This window comes from Erithacus rubecula (genome assembly GCF_903797595.1).
Source record: "Erithacus rubecula genome assembly, chromosome: 3".
Taxonomy (NCBI): domain Eukaryota; kingdom Metazoa; phylum Chordata; class Aves; order Passeriformes; family Muscicapidae; genus Erithacus; species Erithacus rubecula.
This window is the reverse complement of record NC_136689.1, coordinates 3,552,276-3,574,291: the sequence shown is the minus strand read 5'-3', so window position 1 is coordinate 3,574,291 and position 22,016 is coordinate 3,552,276. Positions and strand designations below refer to the sequence as shown.

The window sequence follows — 22,016 nt, the reverse complement described above, 5'->3', positions numbered from 1 at the left end:
ATAAATAGCCCTGGTAAAACTCAAAAGTAGCTTTCTGTTGATTTATTGGGTTTTTTTTCTCACTCTATCCATACAGTGGTATTTTTCCTCTGGGATGCACAGAGCCACTATTTTCTGATTCAAAGCATGAGACAAACAATTAACATTAACAATCATAATAATGTGCCAGCGTGGCTGAAAGCTCACTGAATTAGTTGAATCATCTGCATAGAAATAATTGCAAATGAAAACTTTATTAAGGAAGCTTGGAAACCTTCTATTAATTCATGTAGTATTCCATTAATAATGATGTTCAATTAAGACTACTGTCCCAAAGTCTCTCTGGAAATAGCTGATAAAAGAAATAGGAGTGCACTTTGATGGAGCCATTCCTATTCCACGCCAGAAGGAGAATCATGGGCAATACTTAAAAAACTATTTCCCCTCTTTAGTCTTTTCTAGGGCAGGCAAAGCACATGTACAACCCATAAATGGCACAGAGTGGGAAGAATACCTCCCAGCAAGTTATTTCCCAGGCTCTGTGTCTGTCAGGCCCTATTTGCTTTCACCCACATGGAAGCCTCCCCTGAGGTCCCCATGGTTTCCCCTGTGTGCTCCATCAGTGCACAAATCTGGAACTCTTAATGCTTCCAGATGGGAGCAGCAGCTGGAGAGGCTGGCAGGGAAAATCAGCTTCTTGGTGGCAGTTGCCTGGGGGAATGTAAATATTCCTACAGGAACAGCAAGTGGAAAAGCAAGGGAAGAATGAAAGCCTGGAAGGAAGTGACAGCTTTGTCACAAGGACAGGAGTGAAATGCTCAGGGTGAAGAGGAGAAGCAGCAGCTTCTGTGAGTATTTAAAATGTGCAAAAACCCCAAAAATAATCCCAATGTGGAACTGTCTGTGCATTTGTCTTTTCCAAGGCATCACTGTCCTGCCTTCAAGGCAGTTTTTAATCACAGGACATGGGGCACCCTGCCTGCTTTGACACAAAGGTTTTCAGCACTGGTGCTCCAGGGTGGGAAGGATGCAGCCAACACAACTCACAGCAGGCAGGGCAGCCCCAGACTGGCTGAGCTCACTGCTTAAATAAGGGATAATTGAAACCCTTGCATATTCCAGCCTTGGAGAACACAACTCCAGCCTTGACTGTGCCATCAAGTCATCCACTGGAGAAAATTACTGATTTTCACAAGAATGATAAAAATACAGATGACTTCATTTAGTGCAGCATGAGATTGTGGCTGAAGAAAAAGATTAAGGACTCTGCTCTAATTTGCTCTAAATGGTGGTCAGATGTCAGTAATTTTTGAACAAAGAGAAAACAGGGCTGCAAAGTATCTTTTTGAGCAGAAAACACCTTGCAGCTCAGGTTTTCTGACACAGTTGTACTTATCAGGTACACTGTGGAAAGATGAATGTTTTCCATGGAGAGTGACCAGTGCAGCAGGATTGCACAAATCAGAGACAGGACTCCAGAAGCCAGACAGTGCCATACTCCCCTTATGGGATTATACAAAAAAAAAAAACCAAAATCTGAGACTAAATTAATTTAAATGACCAGCTAGTGAATTGAAAGGTTATTATTTTTTTAAATTTTATTTTAGTTTTAATACAATTACACAAATTAGCAAAGTTTATCACATTATCTACATTTGCAGATACTATGGTGATAAACTAAGGAGGAAAGTCTGAGCTGCTGATGCTGCTGCTCACACTCTCCTTGGCCTCATTTACACCAAGACATGGTGTGAAATATTTAATTATTTTGGAGCATTTGGCCAGGAAGTTAGGAAAGATTGGAAACCTCCCAAATAATCATTCCTGTGCTTGGTTAAATTCCTCATTCTCATGGTGCTCCCTGGGCATTAGGAAATGTGTCCAGTGGCTCAGCCTGGGCACATCCCAGGGAAGCTGCTGTTCCAGAATGGGCAGATGCAACCCAGAGGCTGCCAGGGGTGTCCATGGCCCATTTTGGGGTGACAGAAAATCCACCTCTCCCCTTTCTCATGTTTTAGCTGACAGAGCAATGTGAAGCAGCAGAATTCACAGAACCATGGAATTGTTTAGGCTGGAAAAGCCCTCCAAGATCATCAAGTCCAACCATTGATCCAGCACCACTAAACCCTGCCCCTAAGTGCCACATCCACATTTGTTTTGAGCATTTACAGGGATGGTGACTCCACCACTGCCCTGGACAGCCTGTTCCAATGCCTGACCACTCTTCTAGTCAAGAAATTTTCCCTAATATCCAACCTAAACTTTCCCTGAAACAATTTGAGGCCATTTCCTCTGTTCCTGTCCCTGTTTCCTGAGTCTGACTCCCCCAGGTGTCCCTGTCTCCTGTCAGGGAGTTGTGCAGAGCCACAGGATCCCCCCTGATCCTTCTTTTCTCCAGGCTGAGCCCTTTTCCAGCTCCATCAGCCTTTCCTGGTGCTCCAGACCCTTCCCCAGCTCTGTTCCCTTCTCTGGACACCCTCTGGCACTCAAATAATCTTTTAGATTGGCAGAAGGGAAAATTCCTGAGTGCTGAACAACTGGAGTAAGTGAGGGACCTACATGTGCAATGGCATTGGTGAAAACCAAAATGGAACCATTTAGCACTTGAACAGCTGCAGGTGCACCTGCAGTTCATAACTCTAAACATCATCTTGTAAACATACTCTCTCATTTTCCTTACCAGAGATGACTCACAATGTGTTTTGTTTTGTTTTTTAATACAATTGCACTCCTAAGTATGATTTATATATAAATTGCAAAGACCCAACTTTACTTTCCTCCTTTCTCTGAAATCTTGGAAAACTTGCAATGTTTTCTCCACTGTTCCCATTCCATCATCATCAGAAGTAGAACACAGACAAGTTCTAGCTTGTCAGTCAGCATAGATCTAGATTTGTAAGAGCAGTTCTATAATCAGAATTCAAAGAAGTTCATGTCCATCTCCAAAAACTCACAGCCAAAATCTTGGCAGCAACAGAAAAACACCAGCAGTAACATATTTCCAGCACAGGATGGAAAGCAGCCTCCAAACCTCACATCAAGAAAGGAACTGAGCAAAAACATTTCATAAATTCCAGTTACTCTACTTTGACTCCAATTCTTATCTCTGCCACACTGCTCTGGGTCCCCTCTGCTCTGTGGGTTGGAATCATCCTTTCATATCCACTCACAAATCTGGCTGCAGAGCACCCATACCCATTTTTGCTTGCACTGACACAGTCCTTGATCAGAAGCAGCTCTTCAGTTTCCAGTGTTTATCCACTGGTGATGTATTTATAGGCAGCAACAACACTCCTCAGTGGCTTTCATTGTGCTAGGTTCCAATAGCACAGTTTCAGATGCAGCTTGTGAAACCTTGCACATTTTAAGAACAGAGCTCTCTGGGCACACTTTCAATTACTGGTATTGTTCCAGGAGCTCATGAGGGCCCTGCTCTCTGGAGTTTTATTTTTTTTGTGGGGTAGGCTCTATACAAAGAGTGTAAAGAACAAATCCTACAGATGTGAGATGAAGAGGGGGTGAGTAAAGTCAGTGGGAATCAAAGGCAATGGCCTGAAGTTAATCAATAGGTGAAGTGTTCCTGGCCTTCATCTGAGTTCACTGGATGAGACTTCACAGAGATTCAGGCACTTCAGATGTTTTGCATTTAAAGATGCCCCCTCACTGGGTTTGTTCTTATTTACAGAGCTCCATAATCTTCATTCCTGCCTTCCTCTGTGGATTTACTCTGGACTGTTGCAGGGTGGGACAGAGCTGTGCTCAACCCACAGCCACTGCAGCCATCCCAGCCCAGGATTATGGTGAAGTTTAAACTTGCCTCAAGCATGAATGAAACTCTGCTATTGAAGTGGCAGATGGAACAGACTGAGCCAGGCTGGGTGGGAAGGCAGGAGATGAGGGGGGACATGGAGCACTGACATGAACTCTGTTAGGTGCTGTCCTGACTGGGAGCTGCTCTTCCCTCTTGCTCCACAAGAAATGATTGTGCCTTAGATGTGGATCCTGCTCTGATCTTACCACATCAGAAACCTTTTAAATGCAAACCAGAACTAATGGTGCACATCTCCTCCCCACTGAGATATCCTCAGGCTGCAGGTTCTGAGAGGTGTCACATCATTTTGCTCTATGAAACCTGCTCTGCATTTCTCCTGACAAGTTTCTACAAATCATTTAATCAAATTCTTCCATTCTTACAAACAGCAGCAATCCTGCTAGTCCTGCACCAGACTGAAGAGCAACAGGGTAGTTCAAAGGAGCTTGGAACAGGAGAGGATAAAGGAAAGTTAAGACAGGAGATGGTTGGGGGGAAACAAAAAAAAAAAAAGAAGTGACTATATTGTTTTAGGAAAAAAAGTTCCAGTTTTTTGGGAAGAAATAATAGGTGAGATTTAGGAAGTCTGTATATAATCATAAGAAAGAATGGGGACAGTGCCTCAGGACAATGAAAGAAATGTATCAGATGCTTTACTGGAGAATTAGAGCTAAATTTAAGGGCAGCAGGAAAGTAGAATTTCCCTCAAAAGCTCAATTTGCTTTCAGTGCCACCATAGTAGTGACAAAAGATGTTATGACAATGTTTGTGGGTTTGGTTGTTTTTAGAGCTGCCTTTATCCAGCAAGGACATGTCATTTTTAATCTCCAGCCTATCTTCCTGTCAGCACCATTCTTTATTGGATTCAAAACTCAGCAGGGATGTGGATGCTTCCCAGAACAAATACCTTTCTTCCCCTACTTCTTCTCTGATAACCACTGCACAAATAAAACTTCTGATGGAATCCACTCAGGTCACTGCTGGCCACTGCCAGCACATTGTTTAATAACAAGTCAGGAGTTTTACAAAGGACTCTGAATCTCAGAGGATGCTCTAACAGCACAGTGACAAGGGAAAATCCAGGACAAAGCAATTTGGGTTTCTGCATTATCAGCAACAGCAAAAGAAAAATGCGATTCAAAGTATTTTAGTCCTTTGGATTTTTTTCTTTATTTTCTTTTTCTTCAGATTGATTGGTATTACTGATAGCAGGATTCCTCCTATGGAAAATTTCTGCTTCAGCAGTGCAAGATTGTGATTCAGAGGGATGATGAGGCTGAGCCAGTGGGAGCTGCCTGTGTGCAGCACCTGAGGGAGGGAGCAAACCTTGACTATTAATGAAAAGAGACTGTGAGAATCCCAGCAGTGCAGATCCATTCAACAATGCCAAGTGAAGTGCCCTGAGCACATCTCTCCAGGGGCTGCATCAGAGATCAATCCACCTCTACAGCACACTTTGTGCACAAATTGTTTTTTCTTCTTGGTGTATTCCTTTCTCTTTGTGAGTTGTTTGGCTCTGCATGGTACAGACAGCACAGCTCTCACAATTTTAAGACCACTTACATTTTGACCTTGAGAAAGTGATGTTGACTTGGGACTTTCAGGGACTCACTGGCATTCAGCCAGCTTGCCAACAACAATCAAGCCCTCTCCTTCACTTTTTATTATTCAGGTGCTAAATGAAATGTTTACTGGCTTGTTTGTCATTGCACAGGTTCAGATGCGACAGAACTGGAGAAAATAAGGCTAAAATGGGTTTTCACAAGAAAAGGGGGGCCCTAGCTGAACTCTCATCCCCTCCATTTGTGCCTCATGGATAATTGCAGATTATTTCATCACCTGCTGCTACATCTGAGATTCCTGTCCCTTAAATCAGGTGTGTGATTGCTCAGTGTTTAGGGCAGTAGGACTTTCCTGCTAAATGGAGGGTGGGCTATGAATGGAGGATGAAATTGCCTAAGGAATCAAAGAAGAATGAAGCTGGGTACAAGGTGACAGGATAAATTTGGAAAAATAGGGTCAAGATCCAGTTCCTTCCCCCTTCCCAGTTCAGCACAACTGAGGAGTAAGCTGGAGGACTGAGCCCCACTGGGGTTCTCCAGTGATGGTGAAGCTCATTTCCAAAAGCAGAACATCCTTCTGACCAGCTGAACACCACAGCAGCACCTTCTGCCATGCCAGCCAAATATTTCACCTGCTCCTAAAAATCCCAGAGTGAGGGATCCCAAAGCCTTGCCAGAAGTTGTGTTCCAGCAGAGCAGGTCATGGAGGAGAAGCACAAAAACTGGGAGCAGATGTAAAACTTGAATCTTCCTGGAGGTCTCCTCTATTTTCACCCTAAGCACAGAGTGAGGTAGATGGATGGAGTGGGACAGGAATAAAGAACTGGCAGATTTCTATTTTAGGTCAAGATGAGGAGCTATCAGATTGTACCTTTTTGGCCAGGAATTATCTTTCACCCAATTCCATCCCATCTTCTTCCATCCAAAATAAAACAGCATTAAAAAAACCCCCTCAAAGTAACAGAAATTATCAAAACTGATTTGTTCTCGGGACACTTGATAGAGGCAAATGTGATGAAGATGTCTATAACCCAAAATTTGGGTAGGGACAATCTGGAATGAAAGATGAATTTGGGTTGTCTTCAGTGGAACATCTCTAGAACTTTGGAAAATGGATATATATCAACACACCCTGAGGAACCTCATGCTGGTTAACTCTGGCTGCACACTGGACACGTTTTGCATGACACAATGTGAATTTGAAAAGATGGACTGTCTTAATTCACAGCATGTACAGGGAAATACTTCATTACCACTACTCAGAGGTTGTTTTTAATGCTGAAGCTGATTGCAAAATTTAAACCTTAAAGTTTAAATAACAGAAGAAGAATTTAGAAGAGTTCAGCTGGATAAATTTCACGTTTGAAGCTGGAGAAATTTATACTATCCTACCTAATTGTTTTTGTGTTATTTACTCAAGCATTTATAAAAGACTGAGCATAAAAGCAGGGAATATTGTTACTGCAATGAATCATTTCCATTCTTTATTCAATGCAAATTAATTCAGGTCTCCAAGCACTGTGGGAATTAGCTTTACATGCACTACAGAGGGCTTGAAATGGAAGTTTAAATTGATGCATCATAAAAGTTCTCATTTCACGTTTTCTTTTTAAAGGTTTTCTTTTTTCTGTTGCTTCCATTAGCATAGATTATTCTGTTTATATATGCTGGAGTGTGAGAAGATTCCTATTGTTATTAGAAAAGGCCTTGTTAGGAATGCTCAGAAGACTTAGCTAAGACTTCAGGGATGCTCTGCTCCAGAAAAACAGTAATTCTTGCACTGAGGTCACTGTCAATCATCCTGCTGTAATCCTGGTCCTCCACCCACAGTTTATCCTCTGCTATTAGGAAAAGGTTTTTCTTAAGGATTATCATTGCACAGTCCTCAGTGGAGCTGGTTTTAAGTTCAGGTTGAACTCTCCTGGATAGCACAGCACAAATTATACTGAAATGCCAGTCATAGAATCCAAGAAATAATACAGAATTAACCCCCTAGGCCACTCCTTTGAAAATACATTCCTGTGATTCAGGCTGTGGACATGCATATAATGACTGATCCACATCTACTTCCTCTAATTTGCCTTCCCTCCTGTCCCTTCTCTTCCCTGTAGCCCTAAGTCTGCTTTCACTGACATCTCCATTTTCCAACCTCCCTTCTGCACCTGGACCAGATCAGGGAAGATGCAGTCTCCTTGATTTGCATTCATCATTCATGAGCACTTCTGGGGATTAAGCTCCACTAATGATGTTCCTCTTTTTAGTTAAGAGAACTTCTAAGCCCTTTAATGAAAGAAAAACCAAAATTAACCCAAAGCAAAATGGAAAGATTTTGTTCTGTCTCCTTTGATTTAGATCTGGGTTTTTAGCTGTCAGGGAATGCAAGACATTACCATGTTCTGCCTTGTGAGAAAAAAAAAATTGCCCCCAAAACTTACAACTTGACACTCTCAGATCCCATGCTCCCTTAATGAAGAACGCTGTGCTCACTGATTTTCTTTATTTTTTTCCTGCATCAATAAATCATGTTCATTCTTTCCCTGAATCCAAGCAGGCTTTAGCTCCTGTGCTCAGGAGGAGCACATTAGTCAGCAAAACCACGGATGTGCTCAGCAACATCAAAGCCATGACCACTTTCAGGACCATCCACGAGCTGGAGAGAGTCAGGAAAAGGGCTGGAGCAACCCAGAAAGCATCACCCAACTGAGTCAAAAACATGCAAACACATTACTCACCTCAAGCACAAGAAAAGCATAAAGGCAACTATAAGGGCCCCTACAGAAATGCAGTGCCCCAGGTAGTTTATGATGAGAGCAATCTTGTAATGCAGTGCATACTTCCTCTGGAGGTAAAGAGAGAACAGGATTAAATCAGCATCACTCTCCAAGCACTGGATTCAGGAACAGTTTATCACTTCAGAAAACAGTAATTACTTTTTTCAACTTTGCAATGACATCATAGTCCCAGGGCTGATGCCTCTGTGTAAGGCAAACATCCTGTCCAGGTACATGAGTACAGGCTTGGTGTCATTTCACTTTGGGATTTGTCCACAGTTTCTTACAAATATCTGTAACAAAAGTTATTTTGTCCCCACTTTTTTTTTTTTTTCCCCATTTCTTCAAGTGTTCTTATTTTAAACCTTTGTCATTTTAGGTGACAAACCTACCAAAGACACATTTTCTCAGAGTTTCAAAAGTTATAAAACATTGTTTTCTTAGGAAACAGTACTGTCTTAATGAGCCAGGTTATGCCATTTTCCTGCTCAAATGGTTTGGTTTTCACACAAAAATGTCAGTAAGAATAAATAACAAGCCCTTCCCCTACAGGCAGATTTTCCTCTGAGGGACATTCTTTGCAGGCTCTGACCTTTATCCTTCAAACCCAGGGCAGAGTCAATGCAGACTAAGAGAGCTGGAACCTGGTGGTGTCCCTTCAGTTCTGGGAGATCCTGACAAACCAGGGATCCTGTTGTTTTTAGCACTAACCCAAATATGTGCTGAAATTTCCTGTATTAGAGTCTATTTGCTAGGATGTGGGGGAGATTGTTGGTAAGTTCTTGATCCTGTAAACAAAAAAATAAGTACAGAAGTGCTCCCATCTAAATCAGTGAATTTACAGATTTAGTGATCAAAATCTGACCTTGCAGAAACATCTTTATTGGTGAGCTGCTGTTGTCTTTGGAGAAAGGAGAAGCATCTCCTCTCTTTGCCTGACTAGGAAGAAGTGGAAAGACACTATTCAGATAAATACTGAAGCTAGCTAAAGAGATTCCTACTGGAAGACTAAATGCCCCTGAAAAATAATTTATTTATTAATTAGTTTTGTAATTTATTTCTTTGCAAGTTAAGCAGGTTTTCCCCATGTTGGGATGCTGCCCTCCTTCAGAAGAACAAGACTCCTAAAAACCAACAACCTACATTTCCTCCCTTGTGATAAAAATATGAAAGTAAAAAACCCTACAAATAGCATCATTATTTTTTAAATTTTGCTTGAATTTCTTTTTTTTTTCATTTTTCCCCCCCTTACAATTTCCCTTAACATTTTACTCCAGTGAAAGGAATTTGTCAGTGAATGAATGTTTGGCTGGAAGTACAACCAGCAGCTGTAGTTAATCTGTTCCATTGTTCTGTGAAGATAAGCATCTTCCAGCACTGTGCCAGAGAGCCAGGGAGCTCTCTTGGAAACATTTTTGTGATGAAACCTGCCTGTATCTTCAGCTCACAGAGTAATGTGCTGTTTCTGGACAGAACTCAACCATGCAGAGTATTTTTAAGTCCATTATAAAATCCCCTAAAATAAACTTCCCCATCCACAAACCCATTTTCTGAATTGCCTGGAGGTGAAAAGAAAAAAAGGAGCAGAATGAAGCTCCAGAATGCAAATTCCACACTGTGTTTTATTTATCCTTCAGTCCAGGGGAGACCTGAAAGGAAAGAAAACTCACTTGCCCTGATGTGCCTACCTGTGCAATGCTTTTTTACTCAACAATGCCCTGGCAAACTGCAGGGCTCATTGACTCTCCTGCTTAATTCACAGAGCCAGAGGATCACAGAACACCTCAAAGGATCCAAAAAGATCATTGAATCCAACTCACTGCTTCAAAAACCAAACACTCTGACTAAGAACCTTTTTACAGAATTGCTCATTTAGTGCTGGAAATCTCCTGGAAAATGGCAAACCTTGTGTTTTTCCAGCATGAGGTTCCTGCTTTTTAAGTCTGACCTTCCTTTGGCTCCTAACCACTATTTTAACTCCACTCCAGTTTGAAGCAGGTGTGGTTCAAAATATGAGCAGATTAATTGGAAAAATAAAATTATTAAGCTCCTGCTTGATGCACTGATGCTGAAGGAAAACAAACAGGCACAACTTTTATATTTTCTACTTCTGATGCTAACAAGGTTTCCTGAAGGCAAATTCAAACATCACAGAAACAAGAAGTGCCTTGGTGCTTACAGAAACTGAGCTGACAGGGTGGCAAGATCACTTTCCACCAGCTACATGCAATCTGCATCTCTGCTGGAATGGGAGGCAACACCTTCAGGGCTGAAAAGCACGTGCCCAGAAAATGATGTGTTTGTTCCCCAAAGCTCATGTAAAATACTTGCACAGCTCTTTTCTGGCTCACCCTCTTGGACACCAATACATCTGAAATGTCAACAACCTTCTCCTGTTACCCAATATCCTTCTGCTTTCAGGAAGATGCTTCACTAAAACAAAGATTTAAATCCTATTCAGGCTTAGGAGAGGGGGATTGTTAGATTAGGAATGAGCTGGAGAAAGAGATCATGGAATCCTGGAATGGTTTGGGTCAGAAGGGACTTTAATGATGATTCCTGCTGTGGACAGGAATGCCAGAGCTCCCAGTCTGGTCCAACCTAACCTGGAACAGTTCCAGGGCTGGGGAATCCAGGGATGGGAAATCCAGGGATGGGGAATCCAGAGATGGTTTCAGCCAGGTCACACCACTGCAATCCCATTCCAGGACATTGGACATGGCAATCATGATACACCAGGCAGGGCAGAGGTGTCTGCCATGAACTCCACCAGGTGCACTGAGGAAGGGGCAGAATGGCTTTACCTGCACTCCCCAGCACATCTAAGGGATGGTGGGCTCCCCACAGGAGGCTTCAGGCTAATGACAGAGTCATTCTCTAGGGCACTTCTCCCCTTGCTTCAGCTAGAATGACTGCTTAACCTGTCCTAAACAATTCAGTGAATGATTGTAATCAATAACCACCCTTACAGCACTCTTAGACCATCTTGCTTCCTCTAACAGAAGTCACTGACAGGTCCTGGCAGTGTTCACAGCTCAGTCTCCCCAGGAGGCAGCACAGCCACTGCCAGTCAGTCACTTCCCATTTCCCCCTGGTGCCAGGATGATCTCAGCACCAGCACTGCTTAAGGAAACCTCTCCAAAGACTTTCAGAAGCAACTGGAAAGTATCTTTGTCATCCCAGATGACTCTGAGCTCACTGTTTTCCCGTTGTGAGCCAGCTGGGAGCTGCTGTGGCTGATGTGACCGTGCTCCTGTGCAGGATACATTAGCCTGAGCCCAGCATGGGGCTAACTCAGCTACTCAGCTTGAAGCCACCTCCAAACATCAGCAGAAGCAAATTCACATACAGCTGCCACAGACCACAACACCAAAGCTCATGATTTATAGCTCTTTTTGGAGGCTAAGATGCATTTTTTGCTGCCTGAGACACTCACTTTTCTTCTAAGAAGAGCAGAGATTTGTGTCAGATGCAGTGAAGGCCCTTTCAAGACAGGACCTTGTAGGCTGAGGAGAATCCTTCCATTTGTCACATACTGTGCCACCAAACAGCCAACTGGATCAAAATCCTTTCTATATCTTGTTCCTGTGCCCGGAGGAGGAGCCAAGTGTTTGTTCAGAGGTGAGATTCAGTGTGACCTAAGGACACCAACATGTGGTACCCACCCAAGGCAAGGGCTAGAAGCAGCTGTGCACTCACAGGCACCTTGTGTCCCCTGAGGTGCACTGGGGACTTGTCATTCCCAGCTGGTCCTGGTGGCTGACCTCCATGGCTGCTGCTGAATCAGAATTTTTAAGGCTGGAAAAGCCCTCTAAGATCACTGACTCCAACCACTCCCTCAGTATCACCCTGTTCACCTCTAAACCCCAGCTGCCACATCCACGAGCTCTTTGAACACTTTCAGGGATGGTGACTCCACCCCTGTCCTGGGCAGCCTGCTGAAATGTCTGAAAATGCTTTCAGTAAAGAAATTTTCCCTAATATCCAATCCAAACCTCCCGTGGTGCTAAGTGAGGCTGCTCCCTCTCCTGTCCCTGTTCCCAGGGGGCAGAGCCCAAACTCCCCAGCTGTCCCTGTCTCCTGACAGGGAGTTGTGCAGAGCCACAGGGTCCCCCCTGATCCCCATTTCTCCAGGCTGAGCCCCTTTCCAGCTCCATCAGCCTTTCCTGGGGCTCCAGAGCCTTCCCCAGCTCTGTTCTCTCCCCTGGACATGAAGGACACAGGTATTCCAAAGGACAGTCACCTGCCAGATGCATGGACACACTGGGGCATTTTAAATACACCACACAACTACATTTAAGGGACTAGATCTCAGTCAGAGTGGGAATCCAGCAGACAAATTCTGTCATAAAGCATGAGATTGATGTTGAAGTGTCCTGTTCCTATCCCCTATTATCAACCACTGAATTAAAACCATGTGATTCCCTGGCACTCTGCCTGTGAGTGGTCGAGTTTAAAAACAGTGTTGGTTTTTTTTTTGGATTAAAAATAAACACAAATCACAAGGCATTACTCCCCCAGCTGATGTTTAGCATCTGCTAAACTCAGTAAATAACAATAGACCCACTTGTGTTCCTGAATCTCACCTCTAATCACAATGGAGCAAATCTGCAGAGATTGTTCCTTTATTCTATTTTTTTTTGTTTGAGATCACAAAGTATTCATCTGTAACACTGAGCATTATGAGAGATTTCAAAAATATTCACAAATATTAATATTTACAAAGCTTGTCACAAATCTTTAAAGATGTAATAAATGAGTTTTTAAGCCTCTGTAAGCAAGGGTGGGGGAACATCTGCATTTTCATCTGTTTAAGAAACATGCTATTTAAGGAGTTTTAGGCTATCACCATAGCTGCAAAGTTTTTAAAAGCAAAAACACAGTGAAGGGAATAATCCCATCCTCTAGTCACAACACTTCTCCAGCCTCTTCAAATAAAACCCCTCTGTATTTGCTCATGCACAGACAGCCACTGTTGGGAGCCATGCAAACACATAACAAGTGTTATTAAAATGCAGCAGGGTTTTCCTGAGTGGGTGCAGCTCCCTGCTGCCAGCTCAGGTTTCCTGTAACACCAAACCCCATCACAGATATCCTGTCTTTGCCCAGCTCTGCTCCCCACTCTCCAAATCAGCACTGGCTGCTCCACATCCCCACATTGCAAGACATGGTCAGTCTGTCCCTCCCAGAATTGGCCCCAGAACTCCTGCAACAATGCACTGACAGGGTTTAGAGACCTGATTCATCCAAAAAAATGATCCAGCAGCAAGTTAGCTTTTCATTTTACGTGGGAATGAATTGTAAGGAGGGGCTGCACTGGGTTGGTCCCAGCTTAGGTTGGCCTAGATTGCCATGGAGCCTCTCCACAGTGCTACAACACCTTGAATGTCCCTCTGGGTGACAGTCAGGTACTAGCACAGCTTTCCTTAATCCCTAGAAGCCTCTAGGACAAGGAGGGGGGATTAAATTAGCCAGGGAGTAAGAATAGATCCCCTTCAGAATGGTGTGTTGTTATCTGTTTTCTGATTCACTGGTAAAAACCCAAACTGCCCAAGCTCAAGGATCTTTCAGGATGGATTCTGCACCTCAGCCAGGACACACCTTGCCTGCTGGGGTGCAGCACCACTCCAGAGAGCCCCTGAACACTAAATATGGGATCTCATCTTCTCCTCCCTGTCCCTGGAATGGCTCCTCTACAAGGACAGAATGAGCTGAATGAACCCCAAAACAAACCAGTCTCAGCTTCTGGGCTCCACCCTGGCTCCTAAAGGGAAAAGCCACTCCTGGCAGAGACAGCACAAGGTCTTTGTGGGGTTGTGTCCCACCACAGCATTCAGCACAAGAGGAAGAGTGTGAAGGGCTTGAAGGCTTAAACTGTGTGAGGGAGAATGTTTGTGATGTCTCTGAGACACCTGAAAAGGGCTTTGCCTAATTCCTCACAGCCCTTCTGAAGGAACTTAAGCCCATATGCTAATTAAAATCTGCTAACTCCTATGTCATGCAAGACTGGTTTTATCTCTTAAAGACAGCTGGGTCCTGAGTCTACTTTTTTTCTGTTGCTGCCCCTTTACATATTTGCTTAAGGAGAAATGACAATGAGCTCTGTAAAGGTCAGTTGTTGATGAGAATCCAGAATGGGAAGATATAGGGTGGAATCAGCTGGTTGAACTTATTTTTTATAGCCAAAGAGGCTTTAGGTCTTATTGGTACTAACATTTACTGTAGCAGCTGTAGGCTCTGAACAAAGCTAGGAAAAATCTGCATAAACACACATCATCAGGGACAGAGCAAGATAAAGCATCCTTTTAAAAAAACATGTGAGTAGGGGAATATGGAGAGAGGAGAAGTGATTTGCCTCAATTCACAGGGAGGTTTTGTTGCAGAGACAGAAATGGAATCTCTCTCAGAAGTCCCAAATTAGCACATTAACCTTAAGTTTAGTTTTGCATTCATTTATGCTGAGAAATGTCATTGAGAAGAATGAAGGGAAAAATACAGACCTTGTCATCCAGAATAGGCTCACACTGAGAGTAGTTTATCTTGGAAGCCCATGTCCCATTGCCCAGGCATTCTCTGTAGGCATTTCCTGGTACAGACCAAAATAAAAGAGAGATGAACACTCTGTGCTGGACTTGAAAGAGCCTAGACATTTCACAGGTTCAAGAAAAGATTGACAGAACAGATTATTTACAAGGCAAATCAATGTATCCCACTTCTGTGAAGACTGGAAAAACCCACTGAGGAGAAATAAATAACAAACATATCATCAGAACAAGTATTTAAAGGTATTTATTAATAGTTTTTTCTCACAGAATATGAATTCAGAAGACAGCAATGGTATGAGAACACTGCAACTGAAACCATTCCTGGTGTGTTTTCCCAAGATGCCAGTTCTCACAGGTCCTAAGTGAAAATCACAAATTACTGAAGCAGAGATTTAATGTCCAAATTCAACATCACCCTGCAGGGCTCTGGTAACTACATGTGGCAATACTGGGGTGAAGAGGGGAGTTCAATCACTGGCAAGCACTCTCTTCATCCCAAGGAATTCCAAGAGAACACTGCAATTTTCCTGCACAAACCTTCCTCCACTCATCAAAGGCACATCCAGCCCCAAGCAAGAGGTTCTTGGGTTTTTTCCATTCTTAGTTTGAACTGTTTCTTAGAAACACAAGAATTAAAATAAAACAGGAAATCCAGAAAGATCCCCAAAGGACAAATACAGGCAACTTCCTGATGGACTCTGCATGATGTTGTTGCTGCCCTTTACCCAATTTCTTTTTGGGCTTTTGCCATGGTCATTTAGGGCAGGAAAATCAAATGGTCCTAAACGTGCTGCTGACACCAGCCTTTGAAAAAAGTTAAGGAGACTTCTGAAAAGGTGCTTTTGAAAAAGGTAAACAGACTTCTGAAAAGGTGCTTCTTCTTACAGAGAAGTCAACAAATAATCCTTGCAGATGCTCCAGATGCCACTGTATCCACACAGATCACTGAATTTCATATTGCTGTTGTCTATTTGCTCTTTTCCACTGTTGCTTTTTGGAGTGACAAAGCCAAACTAAACAAAACTGTCTGAGTGGGGTTTAGGTGGTAGGATCTGATTTACATCCCTAAAAGCCCTTTTGCATTTGTCCCTCCTTTGGCCAGTGCTGAAGCTCTCTGTGCAGAATAGTTGCTGATTTTGAGCCTCTGTAGAAAAATCCTGACCCTCCAGATGAGTTGATGTTTGGTCTGATGCTGAGTCCCACTTCCAGGGTACTGCTCATATGAAACCCCTATTTCATTCATTCAAACCCTTGTTTTACTCATTCTGACTGTTAATTTTCCCTGGTTGTATCCCTCCAGCTCAGCTGTGGAGGGCACAAACACAATCCACCCAGTGGGAACGTGCAGCCCTCCCTGAGCTGTCACAGCACATCTCCCACACTGAGAGGGGATGAACAGGAGGGGGGAAATCTCTCATTCCAATCTCCAGCTGTGATTACTAATTTATAGCCCACAGTAAATGCCCTTTCCTTTCCTTTCCTTTCCTTTCCTTTCCTTTCCTTTCCTTTCCTTTCCTTTCCTTTCCTTTCCTTTCCTTTCCTTTCCTTTCCTTTCCTTTCCTTTCCTTTCCTTTCCTCTCCTTTCATTTCCTTTCCTTTCCTTTCCTTTCCTTTCCTTTCCTTTCCTTTCCTTTCCTTTCCTTTCCTTTCCTTTCCTTTCCTTTCCTTTCCTTTCCTTCTCTTTTTTTGATGACATAATGCAGCTCTTTTACCCAGTGCTTTAAAGGAGAAACATCTCATTTAGTGGATGAGAGCTTCATTGGAGGCACCTGGAAGTGCTGAAAGACACAGTTCCATTTTTCTTAATGATTGTCACAAAAAATCCCCAACAAAACAAAACCCGAAAAAATGAAGAAACATAGGGGAGAACACCATTGCAGAAACAAACAATGAACACACAAGAATAAAAGAACACTTACATGATCTTTCAAGGGTAACAAAGAGCTAATACTAAAAAAAATATATATTACCATATATTACCACTATTTTTTTTTTTGTAGTTAAAACAATCATGTAAAATTTTATTTTCCTAGACAAATGACATACTGAAGCACTCAGAGTGCTTTCTCTTCTTATAATTTCCCCTTCCTTCCTGACTGTTCTCAAGAAGGAATACACCAAACAGAGATGTGGTGGTTACAACGTGGTTATTTGTGCTCTGTGTGCACTTGCACTGGTACAACAAGTGGCCAAGGAGATTTAATGTGCATGCAAATGACTAATGAGCAGTAGATGGCTCAGGATGGCACAGGCAGCACTCAGCCTTTATGCACAGAGCTCTTGACACATCATCCAAAATTCACTCCTGGGCCTCAGTCTATGGTCTCTTCTCCCACTTTGAAAATGTGAATTTCCTTTTGCTGTAGATTTGTGGCTCTGGGTTTCTTCTGCTTAATCATCAGTCCAGGAGACAAGGCAGGGAGGTGAAAGGGAATTTCCTGAACACAAAGGAATATCCAAGAGTGCTCAGGGTTTCCAGCTTCCACAGGATGGATTTCAGCCCCTCCAGGCTGTAAATGCATTGTGCTATTTCCCCTAAAGCTGATTCAGGGGGGCTGATCAGAGTCATATTCCACCAGGAAAGCCAAGGACAGCAGGCACAGCCCAGACATACAACAGCAACATTCACAGCTCTTGTGGACTCCAAGGTGATGTAAAAAACTGAAAAACTTCATTCCACATCACTAAAAAGTTGGAAAAAACTCTGAGCATGGCTACAGCAAAGCCTTGGCAGGAATACAAGTGAGATACCCAATTCTCCCTGACTCCAGCTCTTGGGAAAGTCCAGCTCAGTCTATTATTTTATAGATCTTCACAGAATACATCCAGATAAACAATCAAACACCTACAGGAATGTCTCACTTTTGTGTATTTATATGCACATGCCCACACACCTACACTATCATAGAGCCTGAGCTTTACTCTTAGTGGAGTAGAGCCATTTAAGAGCAGGTGAGAAATTCAAGTTCCTTGTATGTAGAAGAAAATTAGTGTTGTATTTATGAAAAAAAACAAGACTATGATAATCACAACTCTGTCTGTTTTCAGGACAAACAGAATTTTTAAGAAACTCCGGCATATTTTTTAGTTCAATAAAAAGAAGCTGATCAACCCAGATTTGAGCCTATACTTCAATAATAATGGAAAATTATTTTAATCTGACATGGACATGAGAGAAACTCACAGACTCTTATTTATTTCTTTTGAAGGACTCCTCACAGTCTGGTGTTTGATAAGGGGGGTAACTTCCAAACTCTGTTTCCAGTTTTCCCATAACTCTCTTCAGCATCCCTGCAACTCAGCACCAGTATTACCAGATTAATGCTGGGAAAACTTGCATGGGATGAGAGCAGTTTTTCACAAATTAGCTCGAGGACCTTAAACCCAAACAGGAATGTGTCTTTAAGTCATCTAAACTCAGGTAAAATGAATTCCATCCCTATTTATTACACTTTATTAACAACTCTTCTCAAGAGCCTTCAGTGCATGTCTTAACAGAAAATGGAGCAGCAACATCCAATAATTGTCATCCAACTGTGATTTGTCTGCTCCTTAGAATCTACTGACATTTTTTGCTGGAACAACTGGAAGAGGTTGTTCAGGGAGGTTGTGGAGTCTCCCTTTCTGAAGATGCTTAAACATTTTTCAAAACATGCTCCTGGGCAACTGGCTGCAGGTGGGTTGGATCAGATCTCAGCCATCCTGGTTCTGTGATTAACTGAATAAAATTATCTTCTGGAACAGCTTTAAAACACAGCTGAGGTACAATGTTCTACATCAGTTTATGAGGTAAAACCTAGACCTTAATTTCATTTCTAACTGCAATTTCCGAATGGGGTATGTTAAGGGAAGTGTTTGATGAGTGGCATTTTTGTATTTTTATTTTTTTTATTGACTCTGTTGAAGAACACAAAGCCTTTCAGGTAGTGGTAACTCAATATGTATGGATTGGCCTGGTGGCAGGCTTGTGTTTTAGTCAGTAAAAGTCCATTAAAAGCACGACACAAACAGGAGACAGGAGCAGGGTAAAGGTAAGTGGATGTCATTCTCAGCAGGAAGTTCAGCACTTCAGTCATTAGTGAGTGAAAGACAATTCCAGACTCTCCATGCAGGCACTGCTATAATGGATCTTGTCCCTGACAACTGGAACTAAGCTAGGTTTGAAAGAGATTTTACTTGTCTTGCTGTGTTTCATGTAGATGACTTTTGGACAAGGTTTACATTTCCAGTTATTAAAATGGAAATCTGGCTTCTCTGGCTATTTGTGCCTTTCATCTGCTGGATTCTACAGAGTGGCCATGGAATCAAGAGACAAGTTCATCAGCTACTGGAGTGAAGGGAATAAACAGAAAAATGAATAAATAAATAAGACAGCCTGTTAAGCCCTGAGCTGAGGGTGTGTGGCTGCTTTGACAGCTTGCTGATCCCTGTCAGCTGAGCTGAAATGAAGGGTCCATCAACCAGAAACCCAGAACCCCCACTGAACACACTCCCTGAGCACTCAGGGCTTTGGGAAGTGGGTTAGGAGGGACTGTGGCAGAGACTCCCAGGTGCAATGAACACCTTGCAGGAGCACAGTGGGTCACATCATCCACATCCCTACCCACAGGACTTGCTCAGTCCAGATTAGAAAGTGGAAGCCCCAAGAATTTTCAGTAATAGTTTTGTAAAATTGTTACAGACAGTCTGGTACATCTCTCCACTGTGATTATTTTTGTTGATATATCTCTATTTTTATCTCACTGTTTAAGTCAACTATTGAGCTGTTTTTGCCCCTGTACTGCTCTCTGACCTAGTTGAACAATTTGCCATCCTTTTCAGGGTAGGTTAGTTCTGCATGTTTGCAAGAGGTGAAGTTCAACCTTGTTATTTTAAAATACCAATTTTCAGCCAGTCTTGTTCATGTCTCACCAATCCCTTCCTACTCTGGGCACAGCAGCCCATGGTGCCCCCAGTATGAAGGTGCTTATGTAAAATTTTCCAATTTTTCCAATGGAAAGCAAGCCCAATTAAGTGAAGTTTTCCTTTAGATATAAATCAAAGTACTTTCTGTGATATGCTGGTCTGTAAAATCAGAAGAGCCAGTACAGAAAATCTGTTTTGTCTCAGGGCCACAATTAAAGCTAGATGACATCTTCTGAGCTGAATAAATGGATTTTGAAATACACAGTTTTGGGGCAGCAAAAATCACTTGACAGGTTTGATAAATGTAAATTGGACCCAGGTTTTACTCCCTGAAGAAAAATTTTACATACATTCAAAGAACACAGGAGGAAAACAACCCAAAATATTCCAGTGTGGAATGCTGTAACCCAGGAGTTGCTCACAACATGGAGATTAACTCTGGTCTCTCCCAATGTTGGAGTTCATGAGGAATTCAAACTCACTTTAAAGGATTCTTTTTTTACAGGGGGTTCTAATCGTTGGGACATTGCAAAATTCTCCCAGTGTCTCCTCCAAATAGTTTTTATTGACTTAATGTTCAAAATAAGACATTTTGCTTGGTATTTAGCAAAAAAAATTTTCTCTTGGGTATTTATCCACCACGATCCCCAGTAAATCCAACAGGAACTGCATGATACCAATTCCTCAGATTGTGTGCCCAGATTTCACAGGAGTCAGATCAAATGAGACAGAAAAAAACCTGTGTTGCATAAGGCACACATCACTTCATGTATAGACTATTCTTAGCCCCTTTTCAGAGTCTCAGAAAAACAGCAAGCTTCTAAAAATAGGGGCTGAATCATGGGGCTCTAAATTATTTATTCATGTGCCACTGTCCCTTTTTGGTGCTTTATTTTTTTCTGATTGTTGCAGTGACAAGCTCGAGCCAGGTAGGATTCACAAAGCATCAGGACAACTGCATACTATTTCTAGAAATCATAAGTGACAGCAGCATAATTGTGACATCCAGGAGACTGGGGGAAAAAAAAAACCATCTCTCTCCACATATTTCATTTGTGAATGAGGGATATTCTGATAAAAATAAGGAGAGGCAAGAACAGTTATCCAACTGATGCTTTCTGCTTTGTACATCAGCCAACATCAACCTGAAAAAAAAGTTTTTTTCTGGATGTCACAGCTGGGTGGTTTTTCTGAATTTGTACAGAAATACAATGCACTTATAGGAGAGTCTTGGAAGGCAGATAAATCATAATTTAGGCAAGAAATGTTCCCCTAGAAAAGTATTTCTAAACTCAACTCTGTCTGGCTCAGCTTGATGTGTCCTCAGGCTTTCAAGCACATTAGAACTGTGATGAGTTTTCTATTGTTTTCCTTTGCCAAGAAATCCTAAAAAGGTTTACAAGAAGCTAATTATGCTCACTTGCTGCATCGATTTCCCATCTGCTGAAGAGCTCAAGTGATTCACCCAGGTCACAGAACAGGTCAAAAGCAAAGGCAGGAACAGAACCTTTCAGAAGTTTAGAAATGCTCCAGGTTCCTTCAGAGTTTAGAAAAAACATTTCTCTGGGTTTCTAGCCCAAGGCACCCTCTGTGGGACCTACAAAGATTGAGGGCACCTGAGGTGCTCAATTCTGTTTGTACACAGGATCACAGAATATTCTGGGATGGAAAAGACTTAAAGTGATCCAGTTCCACCCCCTGCCATGGGCAGGAGCACCTTCCACTAGACCAGGCTGCTCCAAGCCCTGTCCAACCTGGCCTTGAGCTCTCCTCACCCCAGGCTGGGGCTCCTGGCACCAAGCAGTGACATTAGAAAGATCCCATACACTGAACTGGGCAGAACTGTCAGAAAAGTGGCTCTTTTCAACCTTATTCCATTGAATACCTGCTAATGTAAAACTTCTCACAACAACCCCCCACACTTTCTGTTTGACTTTCTGGTCCCTGCATGGTTCACCTCAGGAAACACCATTTCTTGCAGTATTTTTCACTCCTCATGCCTCCAAGGTTAGCAAAACTATTTCATAAAATACAACTCTTTTATAGTAAATACTCTGTTTCTTCACAGTTTCATTTTGAATTGTTTCAGGATTGAGGTGTGGGCAGTGATAGGCAATTCCCAAACTTGCCCTTTCCCAAGACAATCACTCCTCTCTCAGAAGGATGATTTGGGAGTCATCCTAGAAACTGCCTTCCTCATCCCAAATTGTTTATAGCTCCTGTGATAACCCTCCTATTAGTAACTGAGCAATAAAAGAATTATTATTCAATTTATTATCCTTCTATAACATTACTTTTCTTTCATGGCTTGTGATTGAGGAAACTTGTTCTGAAATTCAGGGCTGGGCTGTTCCAGAAACACCCAGAAGAGGGAACACTCAGAAGACAGGGAGAGAAAACCCAGTGAAGAGGCTCAGCAGCACTTGACAAATGCTGGGTTAAT

General features: G+C 42.5%; 1 protein-coding gene across 3 annotated transcripts in view; it reads right to left on the bottom strand.

Annotated features, from left to right (window-relative positions):
• Positions 1–22,016, bottom strand: part of CRHR2 (corticotropin releasing hormone receptor 2) — a 129,822-nt gene that overhangs the window by 44,661 nt on the left and 63,145 nt on the right. For all 3 annotated transcript variants that reach the window (XM_079300330.1, XM_079300332.1, XM_079300331.1), the window contains 2 exons: positions 14,624–14,709; positions 8,085–8,191 (listed from right to left, as the gene is read on the bottom strand). In XM_079300330.1, the coding sequence (XP_079156456.1) occupies positions 8,085–8,191; positions 14,624–14,709 (193 nt within the window). The remainder of the gene's footprint in view (positions 1–8,084; positions 8,192–14,623; positions 14,710–22,016) is intronic.